Genomic DNA, 22,496 nt, shown 5'->3' on the forward strand with positions numbered 1-22,496 from the left:
CGGTATACTAATGGTTATGTTGAGTAATGTCGCTTGGTTTGTTATTCGCAGGTTATCTGTCGGCTAGGCTGATGGGAAAAAAATTTCGTCTGATTTCCCAATGTGAAATGTCGGAATGTCGAAGAGAATGTTGACTTGCTATCGCACAGGTATGTGAGTAGTATCAAAATGTGCTGCTTCCTTAGGACTCTTGACTGATATAACTTTTCTTCGTCGTTGCTTTGCTAGTTGTTGCGAAAAATGCAAAAAAATCTCCGAATCGGGGAATCGAACCCCGGCCGACCCGGTGAGAGCGGGTAATCCTGACCACTGGACCAATTCGGATTTTCTTATTAGTTAGACCACTAAAAAATATTTCTCATAAATAATTTTGTCAATTACTTTCCGAAAACCTTTATGTCCACTCTCTGGCTATCTTCAAGACAGTATTTTACGTCTTTTTTGGCACTTTAGTTCTTGCTTTAACTCGTTTAAAAAAAATTATTTAAGCTTCTCTATTACCCTTTTTATTCATCGTTGTACTTGTTTCAGTCAGTACCTAGATTAGCTCTACCAAAAGGTTTCTTCTACTTTATTATGTCACTTTGATTTTCACCTTGCCACCTAGCAAGCCTGTCGTATTTTATTTCCATTATTATAGAATGAGTAATTCGACAATTGTGTCAAGGTCGATGTGTACAATACGGCAATAATTGCTGAAGAGAACTGTGAGGACGACAATTGGTTGCATTGCATATTAGATCATCAAGAAGCGCCTAACACCGCAGTTTATTGGCTAAAGTCTCTCGAGAAAAAAAATCAAGTTGTAAGAGATTACTGAAATAACACCAAATTGGTGTTGGTAGCCTCGAAAACCATTTTAACAGAAATGAGAGGTGAACAAGAGAAAGGGAAGAAAGCAGACAAAAAAAAATTCTTCTTCTATTATAACTAACGGGACGCCTAACTGCTACTATTTATTGCGGACCCAACATTTTGTTATGCCGCTATACTTCTATTATCAGCGACTGCCATCCTTCACCTTTCTCATCGGACCAGCCATTATACAACCTCAGTCTTACTTAGAAGGAGCCACAACGGCAATAAAAGCCAGACTTTTGTCTAATACAACTATCTGGGATACCTTAAATGCTGCACGACTCATACCGCACACTCAAATACCATATCCATCTCCCTTTGATGTCAGGAGTAGACGGCCCTTTATCTTCGGACACACAAGAAGTACACAAACAAGGTCAGTCCAGCGGCATCCTTGTGGTATTAACTCAAGAAGATTAATGAATAACTAGTAGGTCTACATCTATTCTGGACTCTGAAGAAGCTGAGATCCGACATTGGAGTGCTGCAGAAAAAATGCATCTATGGCTGTCTTCCTCTCGACATTTCCTCTCATTGCTGAGCTACTATGGATGCCGGCCACTTGTAGTCTAATTTTCTATAATTACCACTTCACTTCCTCTTTTTTCATTTTTTACAAACCTCGAATTTCTTATAATTTCAGTAAAAGCATATGGAATCTCATTTTTTCTCTTATCGTGGACAAGACATTTCTATATTTTCCTAAGTCTTGTACGCCGATAGTAACATTTTGGTGAAGCTACCAGAGCACTTCTATTTAAAAACATTAGGATATCGTATTACTTTCTAAATGCAAGACTCAAAACTACTACTAAGTTTCGTCGACAAGCCGACGAGCTTTCACGGGACAAGCTGGAGAGTCCCATCGCCTGATTGAAGGCGCTGTACCGTCTGCAAAGGACTCTAGATAGCACTGACGCGGATTACAAAGACATCACGGCGGCCTCGCCGGTGGGCAATCTGGCGTGGATAAGACCCTAAAGACAATACAAGGTATCACTTGGTAGCTAAATATGAAAGAAGATGTCCAAGAATTCATTAAGAGATGCGATGCTTGCCAAAGATTGAAGGTTAGGAATAATACGACAGTTACTCTCATTAAACCAATACTGCCAAGTTGAACAGGAAAATCTCGGCAGCGGATTAGCTTACATGCCGACAAGCGCTCGCGGTAATTCATGTATTCTGGTCTTCATGGAATACCCAACAAAATGGGCAATTATGGTGCCACTTCCATATGTCAATATGTAGAATTGTTGCTGATCTTAGCACTAGTAGATAGATACATTCATTAAAAGAATTCTTGATAATGAAAGCAAGCAGCCGTTTGTAAGAGCAGCATCGTGTTAGAGCTATTTTCGCCCAATGCGTATCATAGTCTTCCTTTGGCATCAATTAGCCTGGAAATTCCTTCTTGTCTCAGCAAAACTCTTTTTCGAAAAATTTGTTCCTTGAATGTTTGTGATCAGTTGCTAGAGAAAATAGCCTTTTTTTTTGCAAGAAAAGGAAAAAGAAAAAGAGACACTTGCTTTGATCGAAGTTTGAAAACTTTCAATGGCAACAGACACCTCTCTCACTTAAAATTGATTGTCTTTAGAATGCAACTACGATAGTGAATATGATGCTTCAGTGCGGTTTACATGTTGTAGCACTCGAGAGCATGAATTAATTAACACGTCTTGTTAATGATTATTGCGAATTGGAATGCATGCTGCAATTCTTGGGTGCTGCTATATGATAGACAATCAGACAAGTTGTAGTCATTGTATCGCGTAAACGTAAATTTCAGATGTAAACGTCAAGTATGCTTAGCTATCCAAGCGACCAAGATTTTTTCTTTTAAAAAAGGAGGCATATCATGTGAAAAAGTATCTCGCGAGGGAAAAAAACGTTTCTGTTCGGTTTCTCATTTTGCACAACTTTTTAAAATTATGGAAAAATCAGTTTCACCGTTTTGTTTACAATTTATGAGAGTTAATTCTTTCATGCTTGAGCCACTCCGTATCAAATACGACATTAAGATGTCACCAAGGCCGACGAATTAGGTCGCTGAGCCCAACTGCTAAACATCAATCACCCATTATTGAAGAAATATGGTGCGCTACTACTCTCATCTAATCTAAATCACACAATTTTCACCAATCGACTATTCGATTTTATTACATGTAAGTAACCAGCTATACGAGACAGCGTATAACTGTCGTTTAAAATTCAAGTATGAAGTTTTTTCTGTTTTTGTTTTTCGTTTTTGTTCTTCGAGCAATTCAGGAAAATTATAATCTTCGCATGCATTTAAAAGAATAGCCACGTGAATAAAAATACAACAAAGGCGATGATTGCCACTACTTGGGGAGGATATCCTTCTGTAGGTGATGCCACTTGTAACGAGGCCAAATGCTGATGTACTGCGTCTTCTGGCTTAACTGTAGATGCCAATTTTCTACCACTGCTTGTAGCGGAAGCAGTAGAAGCCGAGTCATTTTTGCGCAAGGTGATCACAGAAGCTTGAGCAGCGCTTAGCTCTCTCTTTAAAGAGTCAATATTCTTTTGCATGGACAAAATACTCTCGTTTGCAGACTGCAAATTATTACGTAGTTCCTTATTTTCGTTCTCGTATCGCTTAACCTCATCCGTATTGTTGTTGGAAGCTAGTACTGGAGGAACAATGGTGGCGGGTGGAGAAGGGTTCACTTTCTGACTTTCTACAGGGTCCTTTTCAGCGATCGGCTCAGGTGCAAGCTGTTCTGGTGTGTCTTCATGATCGAAAGATGGTGGGGATACCATGGGAGGAGTTACGGGTGAGCCCAATGGCTCTGGAACGATTTGCTCTTGTGGCTTTCGAGCATTTTGGTATGCCTCCTCTTCGTCACTATTGATAGTAGATTGACGTTTCACTTGTTCTGTTGAGGCCATGTTTTGAACAGGTATTATTTGTTCCTCCGCAAGCTGAGTTGTTTGCGCTGGCTGTTTATGCTGTAGCAAATGAGATTTTTCTAAGTCATGCAACTTGGTAGACCTTCCAATCATATGCTTGAATCACTTACCTCTGCATCATGAGATACTGGCAAATAGACACACTTGAGCTTTGCCTGATGGATTTGACTAGGATCCAAGCTGTTTATCTCAGACATCTGGTATTAAAGATGAAAGGATGAGCGACCCATACAATGCGCGATAACCAACAAAAGGCTTAAACTTACAATATCAGCAGGAGGAAGGTGAGCCAAAGAAGAAGGCAATATGGCGCTTTGTACTAAAAATTTATCTTTGCACTTGTGATCTTCAGCTGGTTCTTGAGCCATTGGCTGTAACAATACTGAGCCGTACGAACGGGAGATAAAAAAAATACCGGTGTAAAAGCGGGGGTTAGGTCACTTATCTACAAGCTCCGGGTTATTGAACGGCAAACGTCTACAACTACCATACCTTGAACAGTGACCGAGGATCCAGGATCAACTCTACCAGAATTAGGTCTTACACAATAAGCCTTTGGGGCTGTGGTTTTGATTTTGAAGATGGCAGGTTCTGCATTGGGATTGTTGAGTGTTAAAGTTTCCGTTACAGTCCTCGTCAATGGACCTTTGAAAGAGAGGCAAAAATAAACATGGTTATTAATGGAACAGATGAACCAGATTGAGTTACACTGAGAGCTTCTTACGCTGAAATGCTAGCTGATTAGAAGGATTGAGCTCAATCGACATTATATCAGTATTATGCGAGGGTTGGCTGAAGTCCAAGCTGGGCGCTACGTCAACATGAATTTTTTGTAGTGGAGCGTTTTTCTGGGCCCCGTCCCCGTAGCTTCCTTACCTTCTCCACTTATATCCGCTCCAACATTTAGGTAAGATGCTCCATCTCTGTCATCCATTTCAACCATTCAGCTATATTTTTCCCGTCTTGTGCTTCATCCTTTGACAATTGGTACAATTTGGTGCTTTAATGAGTTTCTGGATTCGCCCCAGCCAGATTCTCGTTACCATGTGTCCTGCACCCATGATCTCATCTCACCTATGAACTCTATTGCCGCTTTCTTTTATTCCTTCCTCTTGATTTATTGCTTTTTACACCTTATTTCTCCTTCGTCATGTCTTCTTCCTTATGACTGTAAAGGCGAGCTTGCAGCTTTTTTTTTGGTGTTTTTGCAGGGCGCTGAACTCTCAATAGCTGCAAGCTTGCGCCACCTCAATTTTCTGTGCTGTTCCTTCTTGGCACAGCCTGCTTCCTTCTCTTCATACTCACTTTCCACAAGACATATTGTACGCAATATGAAGGAATGGCCGGGCTCAAACCTGTTCTTCATTATGAGCCAATTTTCATTTTTTTATTCTATTTTCGTTGTCACTTTCTAAATGGGTTTATTGAGCACATGCGACTCGAAGGATGTTATCATCTTATTTCTTTCATCGTTACACATTTTTTGTCAGTATTATTGTTCAGGTTTTAACTCTTGCGTTGTTTTACAGAGTATGGCTGAAATCAGAAGAAAGCTTGTCATTGTCGGCGATGGTGCTTGTGGCAAAACCTGTCTCCTGATCGTTTTTTCTAAAGGAACTTTCCCCGAGGTAAAGAAAGAGAGACAAGGCAAAAAAACCTACGCAGGGCGATCGCACAAGGCTAACCTTATTTCCATAGTTCTACGTTCCTACCGTGTTCGAGAACTATGTTGCAGATGTTGAAGTCGATGGAAAGCACGTTGAACTCGCTCTTTGGGATACTGCAGGTAAGCTAGAGTTACCATTTAGGAGCTCTCCTCCCCAAAAAAAATCCGACTGGTTATTTTTGCGAACGCTAAATCTCTGTGCATGATAGGCCAAGAGGATTACGATCGTCTACGCCCATTGTCTTACCCCGATTCCCACGTTATCTTGATCTGTTTCGCTGTGGATTCGCCAGATTCTTTGGATAACGTTCAAGAGAAGGTACAATTTTCAATGTTTTGGTTGAGTCTGCCTCATTCAGCTGCATTTATTACCGAGTGTCACTAACCCATTCATGATACTTTTGTGTTACACAGTGGATATCTGAAGTACTCCATTTCTGCCAAGGCCTTCCCATCTTGTTGGTTGCCTGTAAGAAGGATTTGAGAAACGACCCACATACTATTGAGGAGTTGAGAAAGACCTCACAGAGACCAGTCACCCACGAAGAGGTTAGTAAATGTAGCGCTTTTGATTTTGGGCTGATGATAGCCAACCGCACGTACAACTGCCCAGCGAAGCCCCCTTCCACCGTCATCGATTCCTCTCAGCCTCTCCTTTCATGACATTTGATTGCTGATTACGTTTTCTCGCAAATATAGGGTTTGGCTGTTGCTCACAAGATTGGTGCATACAAGTACCTCGAATGCTCAGCAAAAGACGGCAACGGTGTTCGCGAAGTTTTCGAGCACGCTACCCGCGCAGCTCTGATGGTCAACAAGCCCACTAAGGCCAAGAAGAAGTGCAATTTGTTGTAAATCTTTGCTTGAAGAACCGTTCTTTCAATTCCCTTCTCTTTCAATCTCTTCACTTTTATTCCACATTTTCTCTTTCTTCTTTTTTTTCTTTGACCGCAAATTTTCGCACAAATATACTGTGATCCTCTCCTTTTAATCGTTACCATTTTATAAGTCTACATTTGACTTTGTAGAGGACAGAAAGCGTGTAGCTTCCGCCAGTAGCCCCATGCACTGTACTGTGGCGGTGGCGACTCTAAAAAAAGATACACGAAGAAACTGTCGGGGAAAATGCCCAATCGTCATCGAACCTTTGAGGAGGTAGAGTGGCTTTTGTACCAGAGATTCCTCCACACTGGTATCGATATTTTACATTGCTGGTGGTAGATTTTAACGGCGGGTTACTCACGCGATTGCCTTGTGCCTGTATACACGTCCATCCTTAGCTTGCAACCGAGTGCAGAAAGTATGTACTTATTAGCTGGCATTGAAAGTTTAAAATCAGATTTCTGTAGCAGCTTTCGGTTTATTTCATTGCCTTCGGAAATAAGCTATCTTCACTGCTGTTTAATCAATTTTGTCCCGGTACGCTACCAAATATTTTATATGGATTCATAATTCCTCGAGGATCAATTTGAGCTTTGAGCTTAGCCATCAGATCCAGAACTGGTTTCTTCTTGCTGTATGGCAAATATCCAATTTTCGATATGCCAATGCCATGTTCGGCGCTCACAGAGCCGCTATGTTTAGCTGGAGTGACGCGAAAAATATAAATATATATTTTTTAAACTGGAAAACTAGTCCAATCAATCAATATTCATGGATCTTGACTCACCAGTCCATGTATAAACGAAGTCGTCCAGCTGCTTTTGCAAATCGTAATCATTACGATTCGTCGCCGCCATAATATGAAGATTCTTGGAACATAATAAGGTTAGCAAAAATAGTATATAACCATAGTTACCCAGAACCAAACATACCCCGTCACCGACATGTCCGAATCCTATGAGTTTGACATAATCCTTGTCCGGGCCAATCATACCCTTTTTTTCGAAATGTGCCCTTGTATCCATGACAAGTTTGTACAGGAGCGGTATATCCATTGATACATCATAAGTAATGGCTGGCCCATATTTCGTCATGCCCTCTGGTATCATTTCTCGCCAGGCCCATAAGCTTTGTGTCTGCAATATGATTTGGTGCGACATTGGTTATTTGCTAGCATGTATATATCCAATCTCTTCATTTCTTACAAACCTGTTTAATATCCTGTGAAACCACGCCGTCCTTTGCAATGTTGTCTTCTAGCAAACTTTCAAGATAACTCTCCAATTTCTAAGTAGAAGCGCAAGTTATTCGAAATGGTCCACAACCTTTCCCCCATGCTGTTGAGAACTTACTGCTTCGTCATGCTCCTTACGGCTTCCTTGTGTCTCTAGTAAAGCATAGAACTCATAAGGCTTTTCAGAAGAGAGAGGAAATTGTACACCTGGTAACATTTTCTCGGACACGACTTCAATACAATCCTTATCCCAAAATTCGAATGCTAGCGTTTCAAGACAACGGATCGATCGGTTAGAGTTATGTTGACGCGATTTAACTAATCAATCATTTTGTTTACCCGATAGAATGTCGGAGAGATCTGCCTTCGCTCTAACAAACGCTTTTTGGATATCCTCGTAAGAGTCAAGGCCAATTAGCGAAAGATTGGTAGCCTGATGATGCGTAATGTCGGTGTTAGAATGGTGGTGCATAATTTTCAATCACGCTGCCGTATTCTCTACCTTTGCGCGCTGAGGAGTCAATATAGACACTCCGGTTACAATGCCCAGAGTCCCTTCTGAGCCAATGAACAGTTGCTTCAAATCATATCCAGTATTATCCTTTCTCAGAGTCGATAGATTCTCCAGTACAGTGCCGTCCGGGAGTACCACTTCTAAGCCAAGTACATTGCCATGCAAACTACCGTATCGCACATACCGAAGACCACCAGCATTAGTGCTGATGTTTCCGCCTATATGACATGAGCCCTGACAAAGTACTAGCTTAGTGTTTAGCATGTCATACCTTGCACAGTGAATAACATATCATACCTTAGCACCTAGGTCTATAGGAACCATGTATCCGTGTTCACTCACTGCATTGTCCAAGTTCTCAAGGATAACACCAGCGTCAACCACAGCGATTCCAGATACTTGATCGATTTTCCGAATACGATCCATGCGGGACATTTTGATAATGATTTCATCAAAGACCGGAACAGCTCCGCCACTCACACCGGTGTTGCCACCTTGCGGCACCACGGCCAGTCTATTTTCATTGCAGTACTTTAGGATCGATGATACTTGCGCAGTGTCGGATGGAAAGAGTACCAGGCTATAGGGGAGTAAATTGAATTATTACCGATTTCTTTTCGTCCCTTCTTAAACTTTCACGCTTACCTGGATGTACCTCTGTACAAATTGAACCCTGTAATTTCCTATCAGTATGCTGTCCACGTGAATGAATCATTAAAATCATAGGTTCTTACAGTCAGTATTGTAGTGTACAATGGCGTCTGATTCAGGGTCCTTGTCATAAACCACAGAGTTCTCGCCGAGGACGGCCCGGAAGTAATCAATGTGTTTGTCGTTCAATGACTGGAATCTGGAATCCCTTTTCAACTCAGGATACTTTGTCACTGACAAACGTGTTCGTCCATGCACCACACCAGCCGATCTCGCAACACTGGAAGTTCGGTAGAATGCACGAGAAATGTAGTTTACACGAGAAAACATAAGCTGTGTGGCGGAAGAGAATAAACCTAACTCTATTCATGTCATAGGTCTCTTTAATGTCCCAAAATACAAAACTATATACGAAGAGTAGATACCATCCTCACTACAACGTCCTTCACCGTCTCTGCACCTTCTTTACTTCGCCAGAGGATGTGAGGTGTATTAGGAGCAACGATCCATTCGCTTACTAAGGACAAATTGTAAGCGAGGTCTCTTTGAAGCTCATTCCACGCCTTTTTGGTTTCTTCTTCGCTATCTTGGCACTCTTTGAACTGACATCCCAATTCCGTAGATGTGACAACAGAAACAGGCAAGTCGGGTGGAAATAAAAGCTGGCGTGAGGTTGTGGGTTTTTCGTCTTCAGTGAATCTGGATGGCCGAGTGGACCGGACTTGATCTGCGGATAGCGTGACCAAATGACGAACTTCACTGGAAATTGCCTAAAGAACAAGCAGTGTGAGTATGCGATGTAAAAGTACAAAAGAACCAATACTGTATGCATATTTACCTGAAGAGCGCGTCCATTTAATAGCCCAGCCTTTGTTGCCTCACTATAGGTTGACCAGCCTTCATCACCAATGCTCCAAATCGGCACGAAGCGATCAATACCTAAAGGCTCTAGGACTAACCAGACAAAGTCATATAACGTGCATGACCATTGCCATTTCCTTATAGCCCATTCCAAGGTAGCTGAATGACCCGTGCGAACGTCGGTCCATAATAATTCATCTTCGTGGGATGCATCCAACAGTACAACGGCGGAAACGTATTCCGGATATTTAGCAGCGAACAGGCGAACAATCATGCCTCCATAACTATGACCAACAAGAACCATATGGTCTTCCTTCATTTGCTGCACCAGGAGTTCGTATGCCTGATCGGCGGCATATTCTGCCGTTGCTGGCAGAGCACCACTTGCAGACCAACCATACCCAGCACGGTCGTACCAGCAATATCGTCCTATTTTACCTTCTTTCTCCAGTTCGGCTAAAAACTGGACATGGTGAGATGCTAGCACAGACGCGCCAGGCTCAAACACAACGGTGGGTACTGTGTAGTCTCCTAATTGATTTGATCCTTGGCAATGAATGTGAAGAAGCGTGCCGTCTTGTGACATAAATCGCTGGCCGGGTGGAGGATGCTTGGAAGTCTCCAGTGCTCGGATGACAGTGTTTGCAAACAAAAAGATGGCGGCAAACGATAATAAATGGAGAGTGGTTTCGGTTGTCAGACGGTAGAGAGGAATTCGAGCTGGTAATAAACGTTTGTGATTCGTCGGTATCCGGGCTATTATTTTGGGTCTGTCGGATGGCTTGCTAGCTGCGGTCAATAATTCACTTTTGCCCGAGCTACTCGTACTGTTTGTCCTTGATCTCTGAATGGGTTCGGTCAAGTTGCTGCTTTCTGCCGCCTCTCGTGCTTCCATTTCCTCTTGCTCCTCTTCGAGATGAACAGTTTCTGCCAAGTCCATCAATCGCTTCACACGACGGCGAGCATAAAAATTAATTTGGCTGGACACCCAAGTCAGGACGAAGGCGCCCCATATGGCGGCAAGAGCGGCTGTCCATTCCAGGCTACGAAGTTCTTTTGAAACTAAAATGGTGATGGCAAATCCAATAAGAAATACAATATTAAGGAATAATAGAGCCCGAGGGATTGACCAGGCAAGAAGCTGTCGGCCCACTCGGGTGGATGGAATTTTCGGTTGTAGCTCAGGGAGGGTGAGCGGTTTTTTGAAAATGCCGTGCCAAGCCAGGACGTTTATGATGGGTGGCAGTGACCAAACAATAGGGTATAGCAGGATCCAGCAAGTCAAGGGCAGAGAGCCTGAATAATGCCAGCGACTGACAAAAAATTGATACACGGACCATGTCGAGGGGGTAATGCAAGCAATGAGGGTTATTGCAAAGAAAATGGTGCTCGGAAGAACAAATATGAGACTGAACACTAGCGATTCCTCATAGTGGTCTACCGTTTCCGTTGGAGCCACAGGTAGCAATGGTGTGTCCTCGGTGGGTGGAGGAGCGGAAGATTTAGTAGCATTGGCAGCATGTTTGGCTGCAGTGGATGCTTCGGTCATGGAGTGGGCTGTGAATGAAAACCAGAGGCTGATATTGTTTTCTTTTTATGTGAATGATGATTTGGTTTTGTAATAGCAAAAAATGGAGAAAAAAAAACAACAAATTACATATTTCGGGAATGTAAACTAAGTTATGCTCTACGCTTCTTCTTGTTCGGTCCACCGTCAGGCTTGACCTTGCTACGGTTTCTGTTTTTGACGTTGGCAGTCTCATAATAATGAACACCAACCTTTCGCTTGTTGGTGGTCATTCGCTTATCTTTGGTAGATTTTCGGGAGTCTGTATGAGCAACCGCTGGCAGATTAGAAACGTGGTCCCACAATGGAGCGTTCAAATGTAAACCAAAAAAATGGCACTTACCGATATCCTCTTCTTCAAACGCGGGAAGTTTTGACTTGGCCTTCTTGGGGGCTGCCTCAACTTGCTCCTCTTGTTCTTGAGCATCATCGCCTTCCTCTTCTTCCTTATCGTCGTCACTAAGCTCGAGCTCGCTGTCTTCTTCTCCATCAATGATAGGTGCTTCAACAACAGGACCTTCCTCACCGACAACGCTACCAAATACTTCATCCCAGTCTGTGATTTCTTCAGCAGCCAAAGCGGCTTCCTTGGCAGCCTTGCGGGTCTTCTTGCGTTCTTCGGCAGCGGCAACTACTTCCTTCTTAGTGGCAATCATTTGCGCTTCCTTCTCGCGCTCCTCTTCCTTCAAGTCCTTATCATTTTCAAGATCGTCGGGCAAGAATTCGGTGACAACACGGATCTTTCTGAACAACTGGTCAACACCAACTCGTCCAGCCTTGCGCTCAGCCGTTTGTCGTTCAAGATGGGCAGCCTTGGCAGCTGCAGCATTGGCAGCCTTGATTTGAGAGTCCTTTTCACCCCATCGAGCAGCATCGGCGGCTGTCTCCTGAGTACCATCAACAGATGGTGGAGGAGTGAAGAATGGAATTTTGCCTCTGAGCCAGTCATTGAGAATGCTGACGGACACGTTGTGAAGATCAGGTTCACCACCCTTGACCAACTTTCCTGTGCGTCGAGCGATCTGTTCCATAAAATCGGTGGGATCCTTCCATTCACGAACCTCGTATGTGCGCTGCATATACTCTTTTCGAACTCTATCCAAAATGACAGGAATACAGTCTTCAGGTGTAGGAATGTTTTCAGTTCGAACAACACCCTTCAGGATAATGTCGGATTCAGTGTCTTCAGCGTTAGGAGGTACAATTCCAGGACAGTCGATAAGGTAGATACGCTTCATGAGGGTAATATATTGCCAAACCTTGGTCTCGCCTGGGATGGGTGCAACTGTGCATACCTTCTTGGCCTTGAGTGTGTTAATGATGGAAGACTTGCCGGTATTAGGGTATCCAATGAAGCCAACAGAAATCTGTTTCTTGTCCGAATGCAATCCAGAGAACTGTCGAAGAAGTTGGATAAGGGATCCTTTACCAAAAGAGTTGTTGATGGAAGCGTGGAAAGCGAGAGTTGGGTGTTCCTTTGACAAGTGCTTGACCCATCGAGCTGTTACCCAAGTAGGAACCAAATCACATTTGTTGAGAATGAAGATGAGATGCTTGTGAGGAGCTTCCTTTTGAATGAAGCGCTCAACGTTTTTACACCTCGTTCCAACTGGATCACGGGCATCCAAGACATGTATAACAACATCAGATGAATCAATGACCTTGTACAATTCATTCCAAATACGCTTAGATTGTCCAGCTTGGAGATACCATCCACGGGCTTGATCGGTAAAGTCTGTGATTTGGTTGACCAACAACTTGGCATCTTTGGCAGGGGCATATGATTCTGGATGGAGGCCATGGGTGTGTTAATATCGAGATCAATGAATCCGATAGATATATAAGCGCATCCTTCTAATTACCTGTAACATCTTCAACTTTCTCAACCATTTCCTCCAACGATGCTATATTAACCTTAGGCTTCTTTCGCTGAGCCTTGCCACCAAAGGTTTTGGAAAAACTTTCGGTGTCGAGAATGTGCATGCGACCTTGCTTTGTAGGGTCTTGAAGGAGAGACATAGGAAGCTTGTTCTGTCGTAGGAGCATCTGGTATGGGTCATTTACTTTTGATCCAAGGCTTTCTCTAAAGTTCTCTAATGCCTTTTGTCCGATGACTCGAGTGTTGCCTATAAAAGATCCATCAAAGGGGTTAGGTACTCTGAGCGGCTATGAGCATCGGTTTAGGATGATACTTACCAAACCACTTTCTATTAGGTGCGATTCGAGCAATGGGTGTCTCTGTGTTTTGGTAATCAGCTGCTCGAACAATTTCTCCTTTGGCATTGCGAATGGCTGTACCGCCCTTGAGCATGTTAACGTATTTGACCTTCTTTGCATCACGATAGAAGTTTTCTCCCTTCACTCTCAAGTTTCCGGCCTTCTCAAGATTGCCACCAGTATTGGCGACTCTGTTCCTTTCCTTCTTCAGTTTTCCCATATTGAACTTGTAGATGGAATTATGTTACAAATATGAGGGTTTTTTTTCGCTGGCCTTTTGAGCTGCCTAAACTTTTTTTTTTTTTCACATTTTCAGAAAGAGCAGTCACTCTGCCAGAAACTCAATTTTCACTTTCACATTTGAACCTATCACCAGCGACAAGGCAAAAATTACAAACACCTGCTGGGAGGAATATACCAAATTTTCAACATAACGTTGGTACTATTCCTACAAGGTCTATTAATGAAATGATCTTCGGAAATTGTACTTGAAGCATCCATTAATGATCTCAAAGGATACTCATCCAGAACGTTCATATACTACATCCATATGTTCATTCATTCCCTTATTCATAAATGTATGGTTGGTCTTACAGCTATACCCGCATGGCATGCGGTAGCTCGCTTTTTAATTTAAAATTCGCCACAGCGCAATTACCTTGCGACCTAGCTCTTTCTGCTGCCGTCGTAAAAAAGTACAGTGTGCGACACAGTTGCAAAGTAAATGAAAGAAAAAGGGGCAAGTGCCGTCGCCTTAACTTTCATGGTTACAAATCAGTTTCACAGTATATATGCATTGAAATTGCATCGCTTGTTACGAGTCGATGGAGGAATGAGAAACTAGACACAATACGTGGAGAATAGCTGCTGAGATATGTAACACCAGCGAATGCTTGCTGAAAGTCTGTGCCAAGAGCTTGTTACATGAGCCAGCCACAAAACCCAATTGTGGGAGTTTGTATTTCTACTCGCAAGAGGTGCTATTTTTACAGTTACTACACTACTTTTCCCTTTCCTCATCTATCTTTTATCTTCTAAAATGCGTTTGGTGCCATTGTTCTTACTGTGCGTTTTATCACAGGTGCTGGCTCAATCTGTGAGTACTCCAGCCGCAGCATCTTCATCAGCATCGTCCTCTGCTGCCACTAGTGCCATCCCATCGTCCAGCGCACCCGCTGCAGCGGCCAGCAATACTTCTGTGGCCACCGCAGCATCGAGTGTAGCCAATGCCGTTTCGTCTGCCTCGGTTGCTGCCGCACCAAGTACAGCAGCAGCAGCAGCAGCTCCATCCAGCACCAGTTGGAGTCTCGCTCAACCTCTCAGTACTCCGTCCACTGGAGTCTAAATACCGCCAGTGATTAGCGCTGCAGACAACATCCGGCAATCCAGCGTTGCTTATCTCGCCATAATATACGCTCTCTTCATATTGGTTGCATAGAGAAATGGGGCCGGCTATGTGTAACATGGAAGGATGGACGCTTTTTTAGTGGGTCTTGTGATCAACAACACAATGATCTTCAATCCGTAGTCGTTGATAAGGTGCTTTAATGGCTATAAAAAAAATCAAATTGAATTATATACAGATCGTTGTATAAAGAAAGATGATTGATCTAAAATGGGAATGGTGGAATGAAATGATGGATTTTCTAATGCTTCTTCATCTTCTGCTTCTTGATATGCGCACGAAGTTGCTTCTGCTTATCGTGCAAACTGGCTTTGCTCTTGGCGACCACAGAACGCTTGTGTGAAATCATGAGGAAGTTCTTGTTGCGTGACTTCTCGCGATTGGTAGTGGAACCGCGCTCAGTCTTACCCTTCTTGGATCCGAACTTCTCACGTCCTTCACGACCTTCTCGAATAGATGCCATACGTTCTTCATAGTCTTGCTTAGCCTTCTTGCGAGGTCCAAGAATAACACTCTCAGCAACATATTCGGAGGATGTTCTGTAAACAAACAAAATAATTTCAAAGTTAGATGGGTGGCATGGCTATAATAAAATCTAAGCAGCCAACTTACTCTTCCTCATTCTGGGTCGCTGCCTTACGCTTGCCGTGAACAATAACGTCCGCTTTGGCGGTGACTCGCATATCGTTCATCTTTGCGAAATCAGCTGGCGTCAAGATACGTGATGTAGCCAATTTCAAAGCTGCCTCTTTACGCTTGTCTTCTTCCGCCTTCTTCAACTCGAGGTCCTTTTGCTTCTTAGTCTTTTGGGCATCGGTCAGCTCAATTTCTTCCAAGTCGGTCAATCCCTTCTTCTTCATGGCTCGTTGCGTCATCTTTCTGACCTTCTTCACACCGTCTTCGCCCTCCTTCTCTTCATCAGAGTCGCTCATATCAACATCAATGGCGCCTTCGTCATCGCCGTCACCAACATTGACCCAACCATCTTCGCTTTCTTCGTCGCTGTCGTCTTCGACTTCCCAGTTGTCCCAGTTATCATCATCGACAGCTTCCTCGTCTCCTTCGTTCAAGAACTCGATACCAGTGATACCTTCAGCACCAGTAGCGTCAGCAGATCCATACTGCAGAGACTTGAAATCCTTGATAGAAATGGATGCTTCCTTGCCACGGTCCTTGCGCTTGAGAAGTTCAGGGTTCACTTCTCTGTATAACGCAATCAAGGATCGTGCTCCCATCATAACACCCTTATCTCTATGGGCCTTGTACTCTGTCAAGTCTTGCAACAAGGTGGCATCGATGGCCAAAGGCTGTCTAGTACAGATCTCACGGATACCATTGATACTGTTAGAAATAAAAGCCTTGTGAGTTAACTGATTCTCGAAGTAGCCGAAGCTTTTTTTGTAATTATGTCTCTGGTAACTTACCCAGCAGCCATGACTTCGTTGGATACACGATCAGTAACAAAGTTGTTTGCAATGGCTTTCAAGACCGGTTCCAACACATCCGGTGGAACTAAAGAATGTGTAGCTTGAGCTGCACTGACCAGGACCATTGTAACGTCTCGCTGAGATGGTTGGAGATATTTGATCAAGAATGGGTATAGAGCCAACAGCGTCAACTGATGTACACCAATAATACGGGTAACGAGGTTGAGCTTCAACAAGCGCACTTCCCATCGATCCTCCTTGCCAGAAAGCTTGGAGAACAGTTTTTCACAGAACCCTGAAAGAAATACCACAACGTTCAATGCCTGAAAGTATTGAACATTTGATTGAAAGAAATATGTATATACCTTGTGGATCGTTCAACAAATGGAGGGCGGAAAAGTTGAAAGACTCAGCCTTTCCCTTTGAACGCTCCTTTTTGCTAATTCTCTTCTTGACGGCATCCAGCTTTCTTGCCTTTGCTTTGGTTTTTTTGTTGTGAAGGTTAGCTTGTTGCATTTTTCGAACATCGGGTGCCTATTATCAACATGTTTGGTTAGCTAAACGTGCCATGAAAGGTACTTTTTGTCATCCACTTGCACCCTTACATCATTTTCATCGTCAGAATCATCATCCTGATCGTCGTTATTTCCCAAAAAGAACTGAATGGCAGTAACTGCAATTTTTGTGATAGGGGAAAAGCAAGCCTCGGCGATGACATTGACAGTTTTTGCATCGTTCCTATTATTCAAAATTTCAAGTCAGTCTTGCGTGGTTGTGCGAATGAATGCTCCTCTTCGCCCAAATGTCTATCCGACTTACCAGACGTTCTTTCTGTAAAGTTCGATACAAACATCCACACTGCGCTTAGCAGCAATTGCGTTTTCATCGCTGTTTCCAGACTTGACACTCTCCAACATTGTAAACATGAAGGATTGCAGAGTTTTGTTCAGCTTATTGTTTTTGGCCTTGTTATTAGCGTTGCGAATATCATTGACAATGTGAGTGTACAACAGTTCACGAAGAGCCTTGTCACGGCAGCGGAACAATGTGAAAAACAAAGGAAGCAGGCTAGTGAAATGGTTAGATGAAAAACATCGAATCCAATAAAAAAAAGGGATTGAAACACCCACCGAGTGTTATCGACGACGCTCTTGTTTCGAAGCAAAATCAGTGCCTGTACCATATTTTTGCGCAGATCAGGATTGAGGACCTGATAGTGCTCCTGAAGCAATTCAATCAATTGGCCGGGGAATTCAGCAGTTCTCTCAGGGAAGCATTGCGAGACTTGAGATATGAAGTTGATCAGGTCGCCGAGATCTTTTGCCTCGTCGTCTGGCTTGAGCTTGAAGATGGATAAACTTGCTTCATAATGGCGGTACTGTTGCTCGAACTCGGCTTCATACGATTTAGGATCTCGCTTCAGGAGATTCTGAAGCTGTGGAATGTTGGTAGGTAGAAAAGCTGATCTGTTGCGTCTACCCATTGTTGTATAACAGAGTGGAGTAGTCTATCCCACCTATTAAAAAAAAAGTAAAAGCTAAATTAGCAGTCACCACTCGACTTTTCAACCCATTTTTCCACTGTTTGCCAGCGGTGTCAAAAAAAATGAGGAGCGGGTCAGTAAAACGTCTGCAAAGTTCATGTTTTTGTGATGTCTTTCGTTTATTTTTATTCGGCTTAAACAATTAGCTTCATGGCCAGGTACAGTACAGGCAGAGAAAATGGATACAAAAAACTAGAGAACATGGCAATACAAAAGTGAGGAGGGCAGTAGAAAATTTAGAAAGAAAAGATGAAGCTACTATTTTGTTTATATAGTATTACGATTGCAACAGCAAGGGGAGTGGTTGTACATGGAACAGATCTAGTTAATCTTCATCGCCAGAGGATACTTCCTCTGTCTTCATGTCGTAAAACTCATCCAATTCGTCTTTGAGGCTGACCTTCAAGCTGACCTCGCTGCCTATATTGCTGCTATTTTGCGATCGTCCCAAGCTGAATCGTTTAGACAAGGATATTCTACTTCTTCTCCTGGGAGATGGGCTGACTTCAGAGCCCACGGTTCTTCTTGTGTCCACGCGACGAACCACAAGCGTATCAAAGCTCTCATGAAGATCTTCGGCACTGTCGTTCATGGCCATTTCCCTATTCAGTTTGTCGTCCATATGGTATTCTCCAGTCTCCACTTGATCAATGATTTCACCATAATACTGTTTCACAATATTATCAATGGGTATGTTGATACAGTCATTCAACCTCCATATCCTCCGTTTAGGATCACTAGGAAGCATAAAGCTGTCGTCCAATTTCTTGATAAGGATGGGATGAATGTACGACTGGTGCTCAGAGATATCATCACGGGGAATCAAAGTGGAGGTGGTGGAAATGTCGGTCTGTGAGGCACAATATCCATCCTTCTGGCTGATATGGTCTTCTGTAATGATGACCGATATTTTTTGAGATGGCGGTGCACTGCCTGAAACTTTGGGTGCAGTGATCGTGGTGCGAATGGATGTGGTCACCATGGCTTGGTCCAGTTCATCCAAGCTATCTGGCAATGACAAAAGTAGCTGTTGGACCTTGCGGCTGCTACGCTTTTTGGTCTTCTCCCATTTGCCTCTTGCTCCAGTCCACCAAAGCTCGAACCAGCTCAACCGCCACATGTCGTCCATCCTGTAAAGGAAAGACCGCCACCCCCTTTGAGGCATGTCTCTACCCATGGCTGTGACCTCGTCCAACTCGTCGATATCGACTGCGAAGTATTTGCACCTAGCCTGAAATAATCGACTGAACTGCACCTTGGACCAGCATGTAAGGATGACTAGCGGGACCACAAAGGTTGCCGGAGCGAAAGCCTTTTTGAGGTATAGGAGACCAACCATGGTGAGTTGGAAGATGAGAAGACCATCCGTGGTGTAGCGGACCATACGGCGATAGTATCGACCATTGGATTCATACCGACGTATGTAAGCATAGGCAAATTGGTGCTTGAAAACGACCAGTGCAATGCCAAAGTAAAACAAGCCGAATAAGAGAATAAGCGGTTGGATGATAGAGTAAGTTAATACAATGACAAAAATAAGAATATGGTTAGGGTAATAGTAGTAGTAAGGAAAGGACCAGGGACTGGATAGACGCTGGAACACGCGGGGAGTGGGTGAAATACAGGGGATAAGGATCAGAAGGCGACCGAACAATTGGGTACCCAGCTGAGCAAGTTCCATAGCATGTGAGCATGAGTTGAACATGATGAAGTTGAGGAAAAAGTTGGCCCCTTGAGGCAAACTCTCTGCCAATAGCTGAATAATGCTTGTTGGCGAGTACAACACACTCATGATGGTAGTCAAGAACGTTGTTCCGAGCAAAAAAACAATCAACACGTTGAAGATAGCAAAGTGATAATAGCGCCTCAAAACACAGTCTTCCAATTGAGAATATGATTTGAAGCCTTGTTGCTTGGACAATTCTAAGATATTAAAAAAAAGGGGGCGGGGATTACGATTTAGAAATCTTCAGGATAGGTAGGCATCATAGAAAACCAACAAATGAGCTGTCAGTTTTGGCAACTATGTCAATTAAATCTTACCACACAGAATCCAGGGCAGTAAGCTCATGAACAGGGTAACCAGCATGGTGGGCAGGACGTTTTGAATGAACGATCGGACAACAGACGAGGTTCCCATAAATGATTGTAAAAAGTTGAAGTGTCTCGACAGTACTTCCAGAGACGTTAAACCGAGAATGAAGGAGATTGGAAACAGCCAGAATATTGTGAGACCCCTATTGGAAGGGTATTAATATATAAGTATTGAAAGCTTCCAAGTTCAAAAATATGTCAACTTACCAAACAGCAGCAAAGACAACCCAGTCTCTCAGTCGACCGATGATTTTACCTCTTCGTCCTCGGCGCATCAAATTTGACCATAAAATATCTCGTGGCTCAGGTGCTAAGGCCGTTTTGAGGACATTTGGCTTCCAGCACGTAATGCCCTGTGCGCATAACTGTGCAGACTTCCATGACCTATATATGCGATATGACGAAACATGTTTAACACCCTACATCAAGATATGTATGCGTGAAAAATCAAAAACTTACTTGAAAGTGACAAACGCAGTACTAGTTGGCCGATAATATTTTGCAGACGCTTCATCTTCTCGAAGAAACCTTATTCTGTCTGTTAAACCATTGAGCGTTTGCAAGTACTTTGGAATAGATGGAGTACATTCTGAGTTTCGGCTTCCTGGTATGGTGATGTTCTTTTCAATGCCTGGTAGTGATAGTGCAATTGATTCACTATGGGTTGGATGATATTGTAGCAAAGTATGGGGTGACACGTTGAGAAGTAGAACAGTCCATAAGTTATAGTCGTTGGAGACGGGTACGACTGACATTGGTGTGGAGGGAACTGAAAGGGAAGGCCCATACTGAGTTGTTTCGGTATCGTTTAAAGAGATATCATCGATATTGGCTTGCTTGTCTCTGACATCGCCTGCCTTGACGATAACCTTGTCCAGATATGATAAAAGGGATATATCTCTAGGTAGTGGATCTTGAAAAATCATCGAGTGGCTCACATCGACTTTGCCAATACCAGCTCGACGTCGCTTCAATTCCAGACTGCTAATGACATTTCGACCTAAGCGAATACAGGCTTGTTCAATGCGATCAATCATGACTTGGCGTCGTTTCAATTTTCTCTCCAGCTTTCCAGCTGTTCTGACTAGGTTGACAGCGTCTACAGGCCCTACACCCAAGTTTTCAAAGTATCCTTTTAAACTTGTGTCATTACGCAGCTCATGCGGTACGTTATGCACCATGACAGTGCGAGCCGTGATATCGCCTTTGACGATACGCAGGGCCATTTGCGCTCTGAACAATTCCAGATATCGCCAATAATTGGTGTACAGTAGCCACAACCATGTGAGAGAAACAAAATGAGTCAGTAAACAATGCGCCCATAGCCATGCACTGGCGTCGGGAACGTTGGCAACGTTGAGATGGGTCAGGGTGATAGTTTCATTGATATCAAAGGTGGTCAGTTGAGACATCCAATGGAGAGGCAACAGTATAGGCAGCACGCATACACATGCCAGAATGAGGAAATGAATGCACATGGATAGGAACTGAAGATACATGGCGGAATCCAAACCCGTGTTCTCCAGATAATAAGAATTGGGTAAAAACAGGGCATTGACAAAGGAAAACAGACGAGGTGAAAGTGGAGGTGCGGGTGCTCTATGATGGGAGGTAGGTTAATGGGGTATGGATGGGAGGACCAGCATTTGGAGACGTACCTCTTGAGCAGAGTTCTCGGTATAAATAAGCTTTCCATGCAATTCATGCGCCTACACCCCTCGTAGATGGCCAAGCAAACGGCTGAAATGCATGCAGATATAGCAAAGGTGGTTCCAATACCAGCAATCGTTGGTACATAGTATGCAGTTTGGATAGTGGCCATGATGGGTGTAGGATGATGGCTTGCAGCTTACAAACCTCTGTAGGAAATAGATGAGGCAGTCGTGGTAAATTCGTTACTGTTTATTGGGCGTTACTGCCTTGTATTCGCACAAAAAAAAGAGTGATGACGATGAAGCGATTGGAAGGGTTCGGATGATGTGAGAAAATGCTATTTTTTGGGTGGAGAATGATGATAAATGGGGACGGAGATGGGTAGATTTAAGGTGGTTAGGGTGAACAAAGGGGCAACGAATCGGCACGAAGCAACTAAAAATTCTCTTTTCGTTATTTTTATGCCTAGCACTTTTTATTTTTTTATCTATCGTCAATCCAGTAATCTATGACTGAAATCGCAGTGGGTACGGCAGATCCTCGACATTTTTTTTTTTATAAAAAAAAAAACATGGTCAGGAATGAAGAATTTCAAGAGAGGCACAATGATACCTCCCTCAACGTTCAATTGTTCCTCCATTCCAAACGACTCCAAACACGGCAACTCCGCAAGCGCTTGTGTTTCAAATGACTGTAGATGATCGACGCACCTTTGTCAAAGTAATGATAGGCACATTTGGGATACTAAGAAAAGAAGGTTAGTTCCACTAAGGAATGATATGCGAGGGGAGGCAAGTGTTGTCTTTGTACCAACAAACCCGGGTATGGCTTGATTGGTCAGCCACTGTTAACAATGGATATTAAATCGAGCCAGCAGCTATGACAAAGTCGAATTTCTTGCGGTTTTTTCCTTTTTATTATTGTGTACTAGCAAAAGACGAAGGTGAAAAGAGAAAGAAAGGAGAGGGGAAGAGTAAACGTTTATCCCGA

At 43.3% G+C, this 22,496-nt stretch overlaps 8 protein-coding genes and 1 non-coding gene across 9 annotated transcripts; 1 reads left to right on the forward strand and 8 right to left on the reverse strand.

Annotated features, from left to right (window-relative positions):
* Positions 1-252: 252 nt before the first annotated feature.
* K450DRAFT_t108 lies at positions 253-324 on the reverse strand. Its single transcript has one exon. It is a non-coding gene; the product is annotated as a tRNA-Glu (tRNA).
* Positions 325-3,063: 2,739 nt separating this feature from the next.
* On the reverse strand, positions 3,064-4,971 carry K450DRAFT_262087 (uncharacterized protein). Its single transcript, XM_051592413.1, has 6 exons — positions 4,669-4,971; positions 4,517-4,603; positions 4,285-4,437; positions 4,059-4,174; positions 3,903-3,989; positions 3,064-3,831 (listed from the first exon to the last, which is right to left on the reverse strand). The coding sequence occupies exons 1-6, from the start codon at positions 4,733-4,735 to the stop codon at positions 3,151-3,153; spliced, it is 1,191 nt and encodes a 396-aa protein (XP_051440366.1). The 5' UTR covers positions 4,736-4,971; the 3' UTR covers positions 3,064-3,150.
* Positions 4,972-6,769, forward strand: K450DRAFT_262095 (uncharacterized protein). The gene is made up of 5 exons (XM_051592414.1): positions 4,972-5,420; positions 5,491-5,578; positions 5,668-5,777; positions 5,873-6,007; positions 6,158-6,769. The coding sequence occupies exons 1-5, from the start codon at positions 5,208-5,210 to the stop codon at positions 6,311-6,313; spliced, it is 702 nt and encodes a 233-aa protein (XP_051440367.1). The 5' UTR covers positions 4,972-5,207; the 3' UTR covers positions 6,314-6,769.
* K450DRAFT_262099 (uncharacterized protein) lies at positions 6,577-9,162 on the reverse strand. Its single transcript, XM_051592415.1, has 11 exons — positions 8,823-9,162; positions 8,734-8,761; positions 8,386-8,668; positions 8,077-8,322; positions 7,914-8,007; positions 7,693-7,838; positions 7,550-7,627; positions 7,273-7,476; positions 7,128-7,209; positions 6,887-7,042; positions 6,577-6,773 (listed from the first exon to the last, which is right to left on the reverse strand). The coding sequence occupies exons 1-11, from the start codon at positions 9,067-9,069 to the stop codon at positions 6,694-6,696; spliced, it is 1,644 nt and encodes a 547-aa protein (XP_051440368.1). The 5' UTR covers positions 9,070-9,162; the 3' UTR covers positions 6,577-6,693.
* On the reverse strand, positions 8,990-11,429 carry K450DRAFT_262102 (uncharacterized protein). Its single transcript, XM_051592416.1, has 2 exons — positions 9,578-11,429; positions 8,990-9,509 (listed from the first exon to the last, which is right to left on the reverse strand). Exons 1-2 carry the CDS (start codon positions 11,147-11,149, stop codon positions 9,144-9,146), a joined length of 1,938 nt encoding a protein of 645 aa, XP_051440369.1. The 5' UTR covers positions 11,150-11,429; the 3' UTR covers positions 8,990-9,143.
* Positions 11,273-13,952, reverse strand: K450DRAFT_262105 (uncharacterized protein). The gene is made up of 5 exons (XM_051592417.1): positions 13,364-13,952; positions 13,030-13,293; positions 11,803-12,953; positions 11,511-11,645; positions 11,273-11,429 (listed from the first exon to the last, which is right to left on the reverse strand). The coding sequence occupies exons 1-5, from the start codon at positions 13,602-13,604 to the stop codon at positions 11,397-11,399; spliced, it is 1,824 nt and encodes a 607-aa protein (XP_051440370.1). The 5' UTR covers positions 13,605-13,952; the 3' UTR covers positions 11,273-11,396.
* Positions 13,953-14,495: 543 nt separating this feature from the next.
* On the reverse strand, positions 14,496-15,123 carry K450DRAFT_262116 (uncharacterized protein). The gene has a single exon (XM_051592418.1). It carries the CDS (start codon positions 14,847-14,849, stop codon positions 14,508-14,510), a length of 342 nt encoding a protein of 113 aa, XP_051440371.1. The 5' UTR covers positions 14,850-15,123; the 3' UTR covers positions 14,496-14,507.
* Positions 14,940-17,730, reverse strand: K450DRAFT_262117 (uncharacterized protein). Its single transcript, XM_051592419.1, has 7 exons — positions 17,347-17,730; positions 17,036-17,284; positions 16,822-16,954; positions 16,582-16,750; positions 16,214-16,511; positions 15,402-16,130; positions 14,940-15,328 (listed from the first exon to the last, which is right to left on the reverse strand). The coding sequence occupies exons 1-7, from the start codon at positions 17,697-17,699 to the stop codon at positions 15,031-15,033; spliced, it is 2,229 nt and encodes a 742-aa protein (XP_051440372.1). The 5' UTR covers positions 17,700-17,730; the 3' UTR covers positions 14,940-15,030.
* A 141-nt stretch (positions 17,731-17,871) lies between these two features.
* On the reverse strand, positions 17,872-21,703 carry K450DRAFT_215831 (uncharacterized protein). The gene is made up of 5 exons (XM_051584845.1): positions 21,512-21,703; positions 20,313-21,452; positions 20,061-20,237; positions 19,803-19,996; positions 17,872-19,682 (listed from the first exon to the last, which is right to left on the reverse strand). Exons 1-5 carry the CDS (start codon positions 21,673-21,675, stop codon positions 18,085-18,087), a joined length of 3,273 nt encoding a protein of 1,090 aa, XP_051440373.1. The 5' UTR covers positions 21,676-21,703; the 3' UTR covers positions 17,872-18,084.
* Positions 21,704-22,496: the final 793 nt, after the last annotated feature.

Source organism: Umbelopsis ramanniana (genome assembly GCF_025399195.1).
Source record: "Umbelopsis ramanniana AG unplaced genomic scaffold K450scaffold_93, whole genome shotgun sequence".
Lineage (NCBI taxonomy): Eukaryota > Fungi > Mucoromycota > Umbelopsidomycetes > Umbelopsidales > Umbelopsidaceae > Umbelopsis > Umbelopsis ramanniana.